The sequence below is a fragment of the Cheilinus undulatus genome, linkage group 12, assembly GCF_018320785.1.
Source record: "Cheilinus undulatus linkage group 12, ASM1832078v1, whole genome shotgun sequence".
In the NCBI taxonomy this organism is placed as follows: Eukaryota; Metazoa; Chordata; class Actinopteri; order Labriformes; family Labridae; genus Cheilinus; species Cheilinus undulatus.
The window spans coordinates 10,392,994-10,405,932 of NC_054876.1; the positions used below are offsets into that span (position 1 = coordinate 10,392,994).

Below are 12,939 nucleotides of genomic sequence, written 5' to 3' on the forward strand. Positions count from 1 at the left end.
CTGGAGGTTCTGCGTCGGCTGTAGCACTGAGCCATGGGGCTGTGTGCACGCACCTCACAGGGAGCAGGGATTTGCCGGTTATTGGATGGAGGGGAGCTGTGTAGGTCTGTGACACCCGCTAACCTTGGCCAGGGCTACTGGGACTCTGGGGGTATCCATCACTGTGGCAGCCCGGAGACCCAGACCGGGGGAAAAGCCACAGAAGTTGCCGGGGGAGGGAAAAAAGCTAGTAAAAATTTAATGCACTCCGCAGAGCGGTCATGTCATACTTGGTTATGGAAAATAATCCCAGATGCCTGCAGTGCTAAAATGGAGCTGTAATGTGCTCGCCTCCTAACCCGGCCTGACAGCCATGATGTACGACTACCATTACCGGAAAATATCACTTCAACTAACCCGTGATCCGGCTCCGCTAAGGGTCATATTATCCATGAGGAACAAATTACACTCCCCCAAAGTAAATACAAATTTCCTACACCGACTGGGTACAAAGCACAGACGGGGGGAGGGGGCGGGCGGGAACGTTACCTATGACAACGCTCTGCAGACTGACAAGGATGATAAAGTACATGACAAATCACTGGCTGACAGGGTACTCTAGTGCAATCAGCCTCAGCCTCGGCCTAGCGAGCACCCACTCAAGCCTGTAAACACTACTCTCTTCCTTTGGAGGGGGCAAAACACATAATCTTTTAACGCTGACAAGTTGCTCTCTCCTTTTTATTACTCATCCTCCCCACTGTGGAGCAGAGAGGGAGGGCTCGGTTGGAGAGGAGGGGGAGGATATAAAATGGTTTTATGTACAGTGCTGCCGAGTGATTGAGAAACTCGACTCTTCTGCTGTAATTGCCTGAGGGCAAACACAGCAAAACAATAAAAGAAGAGAAACAGCAAATATATTACCAGTTCAGATCTTTATTTTATGTCAAGGACAAACAGGTTCTCTTGGCTGCTCTAAAGCACCCACTTAGATCCCTCGCCTCCAATAAGAGCAAAGCACAGCAAATTACAGCACTCTGTTGCATGGCCATTAATAAGACGCAAAGCATTTTCAGAATGGCATTTACAGCTTGTGCCTGCTGATAGAGCGAGTAAATAACACTTAGGAAAGGTGTGGTTCCATAAAAAAAAGCCTAGAGGCAAGGGAAGGGGAAATAAAAAAAGCTACTGAGTGATAAAGTCCTGCAGATTACAGCGAAGAGTCATTGTCTTCACAAAAGGGCCCGAGTAACACGGCTGATGAACAGCTACGCTGCAGAAAGCACTTGCAGATATTCACATTAAAATGTTTGACTGGCAGTTTCAAGATGCCACTTATCAGCAAAAATCACTTTAGCATTAGCAATCCAGACAGGGAAAGTGCCTGAGCACCCTTGACAATATTACAGACGGCTAAGACAAGGCGCAGAAATGTACCGCCGTTAGATTCTAGTGAATGTTTCAGTTTTTTGCAGGAGAAAAAGTAAAATAAAAAGACGCATTAACATTCATAAAAAAGTATTTTGAAGTAAGTATGTGTCTTTTCCCCTCAGGGTTCACAGAAGGTATCAGAGCTGTGGATCAAACACATATTGGAGCTTAGGGGATGTTTCACAGCCCCCCTAAAAGGTCTCAGATGGTGGAAAACCTGTTGGTGTTAACTACACCGTGAAACAAGGTAATGTTATTGGGGCTTTGGCAGATGCACATGAAAGACACCTGAGGCTGTTGAGCTCTTTCAGGGTGTTCTCCTGCCAGTAAAACGGAGCATCATAACCGGGAACAAGCTGCTCCAAATGAACAGGCCGGTCCAGCCTGGACCTAATAAAAAATGACCACCTGATCCTTTGTAGATCCACCAAAAGGACAGGGTGTAGAGAGGATGAGGGAGAGAGCACATTTGGCCGGCTGACGGAGTTACAGGAATAGAAGATGGGCCATGCCACATGACGAGCTAAAGCTTTGAGAGCAGGTTTTGGCCCCTTATAAGGCGTTTTTTCTTGTATTGGTATGCCAGTTCAGAGCCCGAATGATTCCTAAGTGGCCTACTGTACAGTGAAGGACACATAGAGGGCAAATCATACCTTTATTAGTGGTGTTTTCCCCTCAGAAGCTGAGGGAAGCCAGGCTACCCAATAAATTCAGACTGATATCATTTAAATTGCACAGTTTGTCAAAATAGATCAATAAATTTTCTTTATCTTCTCGGTTTCTTATTTTACAGTGAGTAAAAAGCACCCGTATAGAGTACTGTGCAGAACCTTTTGGCATGTTTTGGCCAAAAAATTGGGGCTGAAGTAAGGAGTGGATGTGGTGAGGGTACCATTGGTCAGGAAGGAGGATTGACATGACCCTGATCATGCTCTGGATGTCCTTGCATACTAGGGATGGATACCTTTCGCATTTTCCTCATGCAGTTCTTTTTTTACAACAAAACTAAGATGCCATCTTTCCCTGGTAAGAGCAGAGTCTCCTTCTCACTCATCAATCATGTGACCGTCCACGCAGAAGCATAAACGTCACACGTCACACACACAGGGTCTGTTACGTTATATTTGTATTTACTGCAAAAAGTTAACAGGAAGTGGCAAATTGTTTCATTCTGTGATGAAGTAAGCAGCGACTACTCTTCCACTCTCTTGCAGTCACAAGGATGCGTTTAGGTACCGTTTGATTTTACGTGAATGTACTCGGTAGTACCGATGGAATTCGGTTGGTGCCTACAAAAGTACTAGTAGTAGTAATTTGGTACCCATCCCTATTGCATACCCAGAGGCATGGAGGCATAATCTGCTGAAAAAGTCCACACCTCTAGGGTGGAGTAAGGGGTGAATGTGATGAGTAAGCATGGCTTAGGATGGCATGCTGGCAGGTAGGAGGGTTGCCCCAACCATCTGGTAGTGCTATGAATGTCCAAAGGGTCCGAAAAACTGCAGGCAGTCTCCAGGTTTATTATCATGGATTAAAAGGCCTGGACAAATGGGCAGGTCATGGAGTTGTGGCTGCAGCAAAGGCTGGCGTGTGCCGACGTGTTGAGCTTGATCCAGAACTGAACACATGCTAAAAGATTCAAAATAAAATCGTATTTAAAATTTTGGTTAGGGTTAAGCTAAGGGTTAGAATACCAAAAGCTAAATGTCAAAACCTGACCTGCAAATCCTAATTATGAAAAGTTTAATAAAGCAGAGTAAACTTCTCTTTGCCGGAAAAGAGCTTGTCCTCCATGAAAACAGTTAAAGGTAGCAAATGTAACTTCTGTAGCTCAGTCAGCTTTGTCAGCCGTATACATTACATAGCTAGCGTAGCTAAAGCTAGCAAAGCTAATGGATATACTTATGAAGCTACAACACTAAAATTAGCTACATAAACTACGTAACTAACGTTACCTTTAGCTTTGTTTTTCAATTCAAGTTTATTCAGTTCAAGTTTATTTATATAGCACATTTAAAACAACTTTAGTTGACCAAAGTGCTTCAAATGAAGGAACAGCAAAAACCGTAAAATACAATACACACATAATATCATTCATAAAAGCAGACAAATAAGTATAAGTCATGCTAAAACTCATGTTGCTAAGGCTAACTTGGCTATGAAGTAAGCTAACTACATAGCCAGCATAGGCATGCTAAGTTAGCTGAAGTTAATGAAGCTAAAGCAAGCCACTGGATCTATACAGAATGTACCCCCTGGTTACACCTCTGACCTTTAATCTGTTTTATCTATGAAATGCTGCTTGGTCTAGGGTTACAATGTTGTCATTTCATAAATGTGACTGCCACACTTTGTTGTGGATTAAGCTGAATTTCCAGAGGAAAAAAAATCGAAGGCTTGAAATACACTGTACTGGCAAATTTCTCTTTCTCTGTCCTGACAGCGGTGGTGTCTCCAATAAATTGTCTCAGGTGGGGGAGTCTGAGATCTATGTTCTGCTGCCAGACTGTCTTGGACAATTATTGACAATTTCCATTTTTTGTGGAAATGGCTTGAAGAATGGCATTTAATTCTGCAAATGTATGTACTATCTGAAATTTCAGACACCTACAAAGGGACACAGCGGTTTGACTGGCGGTTCCATCAGCCAGTAGACCTGTTGCATGTGATGTCACACAGGCCATGCTGCCTGGTCCTTCACCCACCTAGATGGCAAAAGTTTGTGGATTACTAAATAAATACCTTTGTTCACAGATTCCCTGCACTGATCGGTGTAGTGCACATTTTGTAAATGGAAAGTTTAGAAGGCTTAAAATGTCAGAATCCGTGCTTGCCGGTATAATGATTTCAAATATGACTCTGTTTAACTGAATAAATGTTGAAAACAGAAAAGGTATTCCCTTGATCTCAGCACTGATTGGATTGCTAGAAAGGATGCACGATAATAACAGGTCCCTTAACAACGATGCTAATGATAAGGCTGATACTAACAGCAGTGTTGTGTGAATAGTGACTGCAGCGAGCCTGCCTCTTACCTGCCTCCTACTGTGTCATTAACATGTCGTGTTGGAAGGATCCCATCCCACAGGTCACTTTATAATGAGCAAATACTCTGACAGTTTCCAAAAACATGCACACATACACTCAGACGCATGCACAGGAGCAGGGTTGTGTGCACACGTACACTGAGATGCGAATAGCTGTCTCTTATCAGAGCCTGGCAGCTCCCGCCGACACGGCAGAGGCCTTCTACACCAGGCAGAACATGATTTCTCCTGGGAACTCTTTTTCCATTTCCTGCTTTTGAAGGGAAACTAAATAAGCCGCGTTTGTCCTCATCTGAATACATTTGACCCATTAAAACGACTCGGCTCTCCGGCGTCCTCCTCTGCCTCCGTGTTGTAAAGTAGACCGTGTCGCCCACGGAATGCAAATGACAGCGGCGGCGGTGGGCGTCATGTGCCCGGCGCCTGGCAGAGGCAGATAGGGACAGAGGTGACGTGGACCAGGGAGGGGTAAAAAGTGTGTGGAGTGGGAGCTCCAATTACCCCCTCACATTGAAGATGAACACATGAGTCAGCCCCTGTCATAGAGGTCTCCTATTTACTGATTCACTCCTCTGTTACTTGAAGACACGATTAATCAATGACAGGAAGGTGTAGTTGGTGCTGTTCATCAGGAGCGTAACGTGAGCCAGGGTGAATTAATGCCATCACCAGGGGGATTACAGCTTACCGTGCGCTCCCTCTCTCTCTCCCTGAAACAAAAAGGAATTGCCACCGAGACAGGAGCAATTTAAATCGACAACTCTGAGTAATGACTCAATTTGCTGCACAGTCGAAACACTACAAGCAAATGGCATTACTTAATCATTAGAGTGGATCCAGATCTCTAAGTAGAAGTCACTGGGAAATATGGTTGCTCTTAAAATATATGAGGCAGGCTTAATTTGTGAATACCTGAGCATTATATATATAGAGCAGCCTATCATACAGGCAAAATATGACTTTATATAAAACTTTTTACTACTTATGAGGTAATCAATAAACATTTGTTGACCATATGTCAAAGCCATTCTTTTTGAAAAGGACAACTGTACTGTAGAAACCCGCAAGCAATGCAGCTTTACAGCATGTCTGAATAAGCTCTACGCTTTATTCATCTGATTTCCCCGTACAGTTTGATCCTGCAAAAACTAAAAATGTTTTGTTCTGACTAGAACAGAGACAGTAACTGTGCAGAACCAAGCTGCAAGGGTAAATTCTATGGATATTCTCAGGTAACTGATGTCTTAGTTGGTCAAATTCAGACTGACCTCCAAGTCTAAATGTATGAAATTCCTGAGGTACAGTTGGTAATCTCTAAGGTCTAAGGGTTCTGACCCCAGATCCTGCAGTCAGTCACATGTTGATGTGTTCTTGAGCAACACACTTCACCCCAAACTGCTCCCAGTGGCGTTTGAATGTGTATGTACAAAATTATTCTATACTGATGGACATGATACATAGCAGCCATAGGCCAACAGTGTGTGAATGTGAAGTGAATGTCTAAGCAAAGCTGGCAGTGTAAATGAGCTCAAGACACTCCGGCTGCAGACCACAGATCTCAGAAGCCCTCTCTTGCAGACAGCTACTGTGAGATGCCTTATCTGTCAGAACAGAAGGGACGTAATTTGCTGGTACAATGTTTTAGATTTTTTTTTTTAAAGTTAATATTTATTCATAAACAAAGTCTACCTGTAACACCCATTAAATAACAACATTGCAAACATTACAGACTAAGATAAATTACATAAATGAAATTGACAAAAGGTCTAATCCGGGACAAGGTCATGTACAGACCCGTTTTAGAAGTAGTTACACAAAAGGTGGCTCCCTTTAGCTTTGTTAGCTTTTGTCAAAATTAATATAGTTTCAGTAGCTTTGTAGTTAATGTTACTATATGTGATGTACGCCAATGTAGCCAAAATAGCTAAAGCTAATGAGGCTAAAGCGAGCCATCGTTCAACTGTTTCTAAGATGGGTCTAGCTTTTTCAAAGTAGCATAATAGTACATGAACGGGGGTTTGCTTTTGCTTTGTTTGTTTTAGCTAAAGCTAAAAATACTTCACTAACTACGTAGTTAACATTACTACTAATGGCACACAAGATATAGGACATGGGCCTATAAAGCTATGATAGCTTACGCTAAAGCTATAGCTGCTTAAACAAGCCACTGTCACATAACCACTTCTAAAATGGATCTAGCTTTAGCAAACATATCATAATCTTAAATTGTTAACATAGCTTTGTTTGCTTTAGACTTAGCAATGTTAGTTAGGTGGCTATGTTAACTACATAGTTTGTGTAGCTAATATAGCATTGTTAGCTTTAGATTTAGCTGCATTAGCTAAGTAATGGCTTTATTTATGTAGCTAATATAGCTTTGTAAGCTTTATTAGCTTTAGCCATAGCTACATTAGCTGCATTAGAGTGTTTTGGATGAAGATTTAACTTTGAAAGATGTAGCATGTATTTATACTCTAACAGATGCAGGGTCTCACTGTGGTGGTCTGCAAGTGGGGCTGTCTGAGATCTGTGGTCTGCATTCAGACTGTTGTTTTGTAGAAAGCACTTGAGTGGTCAGATGACTTGAAAAAACCTCCACAAGCTGAAATCTAATTTATTTACTGCCAGATTTTAGTGCTCCGTGCAGAATAATGTCCAGGTGTCTGTGCTGGTTTTTGTTACACCCATTCCAGCCGAAGTACCAACTTTTTCATTTTGCATACATTTTTCATCAAGATTTGACCTGATCGTAATTATATTGTTTTCTTTTATCCATTTAAAGCACCTAATTTCCCCTCATGGAAAGGAAAATATGCATATTTAAAGCATATTCTGCAGAATGAAGGCCAAATAGAAATTTCGCTTTTTATTACTGGTATGGCTGGAGGATCAAATATTGTGGTTTTAGTGGATTTCGATGGGGCATTTTTGGTCATGAACACCCTTATTGTGTGCAAAAAGTGCACAGAGCTTACTATTGACCTGTTACCGATTCTGGTATTAAAATGTCAAAGTTCTATTGAGAAAAATACCGTACAAAATATAGGTTGTTAATAATAAAAAAGAAAACAAATACAATACCAAAAAAGCTGCAAAACAGACATTTAAGTTTTCTTCTGTTTTTTTTTTAAGGACTGAACAGTAGTCGGCCTCCTGCTTGAAAAAGTAGCATCCTAACTGGGCCATCAGTGTCCTAACAACAGGAAGTTTTGATTGTGAAATACAAGACCAGAAAAGATGATAAACGCATGTGGAGTTTGTTCTAATCTGCTAAAAGAGGATATCCTAAAACCAGCTGATGACAGATAGTAAAATGACCAAAGATGAGATAAGAAGAACAGATACAGACTCAGAAGTGCTGCATGCTCTTGATATGCTAGTCAGCGTTTAAGCAGAATTCATCCTCTGCCTGTCACAGCACTCTCATTTAAATGTCATCTTAATCCTAAAAAGCCAGAACAGTTCGATTTAGATTTTGCACATCATTAAGTCATTTATAATTAATGTGCAGCTAATTAAAGCTTTCACATAGTTATTAACAGGATATTTAATTCTAATTACATTAAATTCTCCGCCTTAAAGAAAGCCTTTAGATGATAAAGGAGGTCTGAAGCGCATTGATGGCATAAGAAATGACATAAAGAGGGGGACTTACCTTGTCGTCTTGGTCGCTCTCTGTGTCACCCTGAAAAAGAAGAAGAGAAAATCAGAAATGAAGTCCCTCCATCCATCATAACTGTTTGATTTAAACACATGTGAGAGTTATAACGCCATATATTATCAGCTCTTTAATGATGCAGGTATCACATACTCATATTCTGTGTTAGAACATCATCAGATCACTTCATTAGCTGAGTCAGGCCCAGGATTGTGAAACAAAGCAGGCTCCTGGAAAGCAGCGGTGCCCTTGTTAACATTGAAACCTATGTGAAACTCAAATCTCGACACACCAGCCGCCACTGGAATTATAATTCCACCATGTCTGCTCCTGCTTGAGGCTGGAAACGCAGAAATGACACAAGAAAGGGGAACTTTGTAATGGAGGGAGGGGGAAAAAGTGGTTAGATTTCATTTTTTCTTTCCAATTTCAATTTCAAGGTCCACTTAATTCTTTATCAACTAATTAGTGTGATGCTGGGTGACTGGCGGCCCTCGACGTGGTGCATATGGCTGAGGTGCAGAGAAGCACTGGAGTCGGTAATGAAGAAGGCACTGGGGGGGAATATGGGCAGGGGTTGGCACAGTGAGCATGTGTGTGGGGAGGGGATGGTGGGTGTCGATTAAAGCGGGGAGGGAGAGAAGGAAGGGGGTGAAATGATTGACAGCGCAGGGAGTGAGCGACAGAAGGCCTTGCTGTTTTTTTTCTCTCTCTCTCTCTCCTTCTCGTTCTTTTTTTTTGCTGCCATCTCTTGTTTTCTGCTGATCTGGGGCCTGCAGAGCTCAGAGGTAGCTGGCCGGGTTCGTGGCTGCTCTGCTTCTGACGCTGGATGGCTAAAAAAAAAAAAAAACAGGAGGCCTTGCGAGCTCAGCAGGAGCATAGCATCCAATTTACAGGCCTGTCCCACACGGCCCCAGGGGCCGCCCGAGGCACACTGCCATGATGGTCAGCTCCAGCAGCTCATAAATTATGCAGAGGCAATAAACGCACTGGGCAAACACTCCTCAGACGTTTCCCTGCTCTCCATCTCTCTCTCACTCGCTTTTCTCCAACACCCACAACATTCCTCCCCCATTTTAATACAGTGAGACAGAGCCAGCAGCCCTACAGAGCGGCGGCTGGAAAAAGAAAAGAGATTTAAGAAAGACCAGAGAAGATGATGATTACTTATAGATGTCATTCAAAAACATGTATACAGAAAGATTTCAGCATGGCTGAGTTAGATACAGGAGGCAGACGAACAAAGCATAGATGTTTTTCAGGCTTTTATTGCCTCTATTTACAGGATAGGGTTGGAAACAGGCCTGAGTGAAAGGGGAATGACATGTAGTAAAGGAGCCATAGGCCGCACCCAGGCTACCCACGCACATAAGATGCAGCATAACCACTAGGCCCTCTGTGGCTCTCTTTTTGTACTTCTACACCCTTTTACCATTGATGATGAATACATTCAGGTTGTTTTCTCCAGATTTTTGCTTGTTTATCTTAAGCTGGATTCTTCTTTTTTTTAAGATTTAGTTTTAGGACTTTCGTGCCTTTTTTAAATAGAGGAGGACAGTAGATCGACTTGGAAACAGGGAAGAGAGAGTAAAGATAAAGGGCCACAGACCTGATTCGTACCTGGGCCGCCCACATACATGGTGCGCACCTTAAACCACTTAACGATCTGCGCGCCCTTGAGCTGGATTCTAGGAAGAAAACTCGTATGAATTTATTATCACAGGAACTCCAGCATGGTTGACAAAATAAATAAGAGAAGAGTTTGAGAACTCAAATAAAATTCGCTTGTCAACACAGGAAAACTGAGTAACATTAGTATGGATTTATGTCAGGATTGCATAATTTAACATTACAATGAGGACATTTATTGATTTTGGATTTGAAAATACATGCTACATGCGACCTTTTCTTTACTTTTGAAGAACTTTTCATGGACATTTTTATGACTATTTTTTGTTTGTTTTTTATTAGATAGATTCAATTATGAGATAGACTGAGACAGGAATAAAAAAGTAGGGAATGATGTTTTTGAAAGGAGCCACAGGCTTGAACCCTGACTGCCCACTAGGCCATCTGCATCCCTCTTCTTGTGTTTTTAACAGAAAATTAAAGGAGGAATCATTTAGCTTTGCAAGCCATTAAAAGAAACATGATATGAGTTGAAATACTTACAAAATGAGAAATAACCAAATACAGTACTTTGTGCACCAGAGAAGGAAATTCCTGCAGTTGATCATCCTCTACTCTCACTTTGTACACACAGAAAGACAGTTAACCATACTGTTCTGAATGCAAATACTATCATGATCACTCTTGTCATATAAAACAAACAAATCCACATCAGTTTATGTCACAATCAGGAGTGGGAAGTAACTAATTACATTTAATCTAATTACTGTAATTGAGGAGCTTTTTTGATATTTTCTCAAAATCCCTACTTTTACTTTTCTGTTGCTTTTACTTGAGTATATTTTGGGAAAGTATTTCACCTCACCACATTTCAAAAAGTATCATGCAAAAACAGATGGAAAGCAACTAACTACATTTATTCAAATTACTGTAATTGAGTTACTGTTTTGCGTACTTTTTTGAGTAGTTTTTAAACTCACAACTTTAACTTAGTATATTTGGGGTTAAGTATTGTACTTAATTACATTGTAATGGCATTGAATACTAAGCAAAAAAATAAAAAATAAAAATGAAAAAAAAATACTAAAAGCCACAACAAGGATGTTCAAGCCTTCTGCCAACATCATAAAAAGACCAGTTGTTTGGCTGCATTCTACTTTAAGTTAGGTCAAACCTTATAATATTCAACCTGGTTAGAGGGCCATCGTTTCTCCTTGTTATTGCCCATTAAGGACAGGTCATATTTGACTGTGAAAGCCCCTTAGGTATCAGAAATACTTATTAAGTATTCAGTGCTTTGAATAAACTTTAAATAATCTACTTTTTTCTTTTACTTGAGTAGATTTTTAGACCAGTATTTTAACTTTAAACATTTTAATCAGAATAACTGTTTTACTTGAGAACAATAGTTTGGCACTATTTCCCTCTTCAGTAACAATATTACCAATTAAAAAAAACACAAAGCGTAGTCAAATTAGATTAAAAAAAGAAACAGATTGAGGAGGAGGGCTTTTTTGTCTTCTGTCAATTTTTTTCTAGACTTACAGTTTTGCAAAATTGTGTTATTAAGTAGTAACCAAACATTCCAGTACTTTTTTTAAATCTGAAAAACCATGCATCTGATTATTAAGTTATGTTAATGATTGATTTTGGTCTTTATGTAGACATTTAAGTGCAAAATAATCCAATTTTCCAGGTTGGGTTGGATATATGCATAGCCTTTGCTATGCATATATCTGTAACGGTTGAAACTGAGGTACTAAAGTTCATCTTTTTTTCTCTTGGCTGCTCTGGAGGTGAAACTGGACACCCGTTTCATTCTCAGCCTTGTCTATTTCACCACCGATGGGAACTGTTCAGACTTATATAGCTCCAGACAGCCATTGTCAGGGTGTACAGGAAGAGAGACCACCACTCCAAATTGCATTTCTATGGCTTAAGTGTCATTGATGCTACATGTGTCACCTATCATAGCTAAAGAAACCTACCCGACTTTATAGTGTTGTGCCTTATGGTGATGGCACAAAGAAGTGAATCAGCATGTCTTATCCCTGACCAGTAGCCCTGTTTATTTATGCATATTTATGCTTACAAAAGTATTTCTTTTTAATTAAAGAATGTTTCACATATGCATGGCATGGGATATAGTTCACATCCCTCTGAGCAACACAATATAGATGGTGTCTGGAAAGGGAAGAACCTTGGAGAGTTTGGACGAATGCTCCATCTGTCTCATGCATTGAGGGCAGTCACCACATCATGTGATCTTGACAAGCAGCTGTTGTCCTGTGAACACACAATTCTTCACTATCAGTGGAGCCAGTTGGTAAATTAAACTCTAGTTGAAGCTGGTCTGGAGAGCATGAAAATAATCTTTTCATCCAGGAAAAGCTTTCAGTGTGATTTTTCGCTCTTCCAGGTTTGATAAACTCACGCTAAGCTGCTAATCTCGTCACTAGTTGCCATTTTTCACAGGCTTACTGCAACTACAGCTAAACCTGCCACCTTTCCACCTAAAAAGATGCTAATCGGCCCTGTCATTCTCTGAGTTATGCTCGGAGACTTGCAAGATGGATCCACCTGATGACCAACATAAAATCTGACCAATTCATCAGGTTTGCAAGATCCGAGACTATGGGGTTTATTTACCCTTTAATCAACTTCATGTGAGACAGATTGTGTTGACTTATGAATGAGATGTGCAAAGTTTAGTTTGACTTAACTTATAGCTATATTCCAGATGAATGTTGTGATTGTATGAAGTTCTGGCCTCTTAACCTTTTCTATGAAAGTACCTGTTATTCACTCAGATCTCTAAAGTCATCATCAATTAAAACATACTCAACACCTAACCTCAACCTCGGCCTGACCATACTGCTGTTGAAGATACCATCCACACTGTGGACAAAAGGTATAGAAAAGTGATGGAGAAATGTGCAAAACTGAAGAAAACACATAAAGTAGACATGATAAAAACAGTATATGGAGGATGGAGGTTTTAAAAGACAGCTTAATGGAAATAAAATGTCAGCAGACTCTGACAGCATTATTCTCTGAGAACCTTTTCACCTCTTCTCACTTCCATCAATGGAAAGGTACAATTTAATGTGAAACATAAAAAGTGTGTGCCTTTCAAGTTAGCTGTGTAGTTCACTGTTGCTATGGATGCAGTTTAAAGCATAAAAACTGCTAGAT

The 12,939-nt window shown here is 40.7% G+C and overlaps 1 protein-coding gene and 1 pseudogene across 10 annotated transcripts in view; both read right to left on the reverse strand.

Annotated features, from left to right (window-relative positions):
• auts2a (activator of transcription and developmental regulator AUTS2 a) overlaps nucleotides 1–12,939 on the reverse strand; it is a 656,715-nt gene that overhangs the window by 201,455 nt on the left and 442,321 nt on the right. For all 10 annotated transcript variants that reach the window (XM_041801239.1, XM_041801245.1, XM_041801247.1 and 7 more), the window contains exon 5: nucleotides 8,113–8,142. In XM_041801239.1, the coding sequence (XP_041657173.1) occupies nucleotides 8,113–8,142 (30 nt within the window). The remainder of the gene's footprint in view (nucleotides 1–8,112; nucleotides 8,143–12,939) is intronic.
• The window catches only part of LOC121518632, a 65,404-nt pseudogene continuing 61,684 nt past the window's right edge, over nucleotides 9,220–12,939 (reverse strand).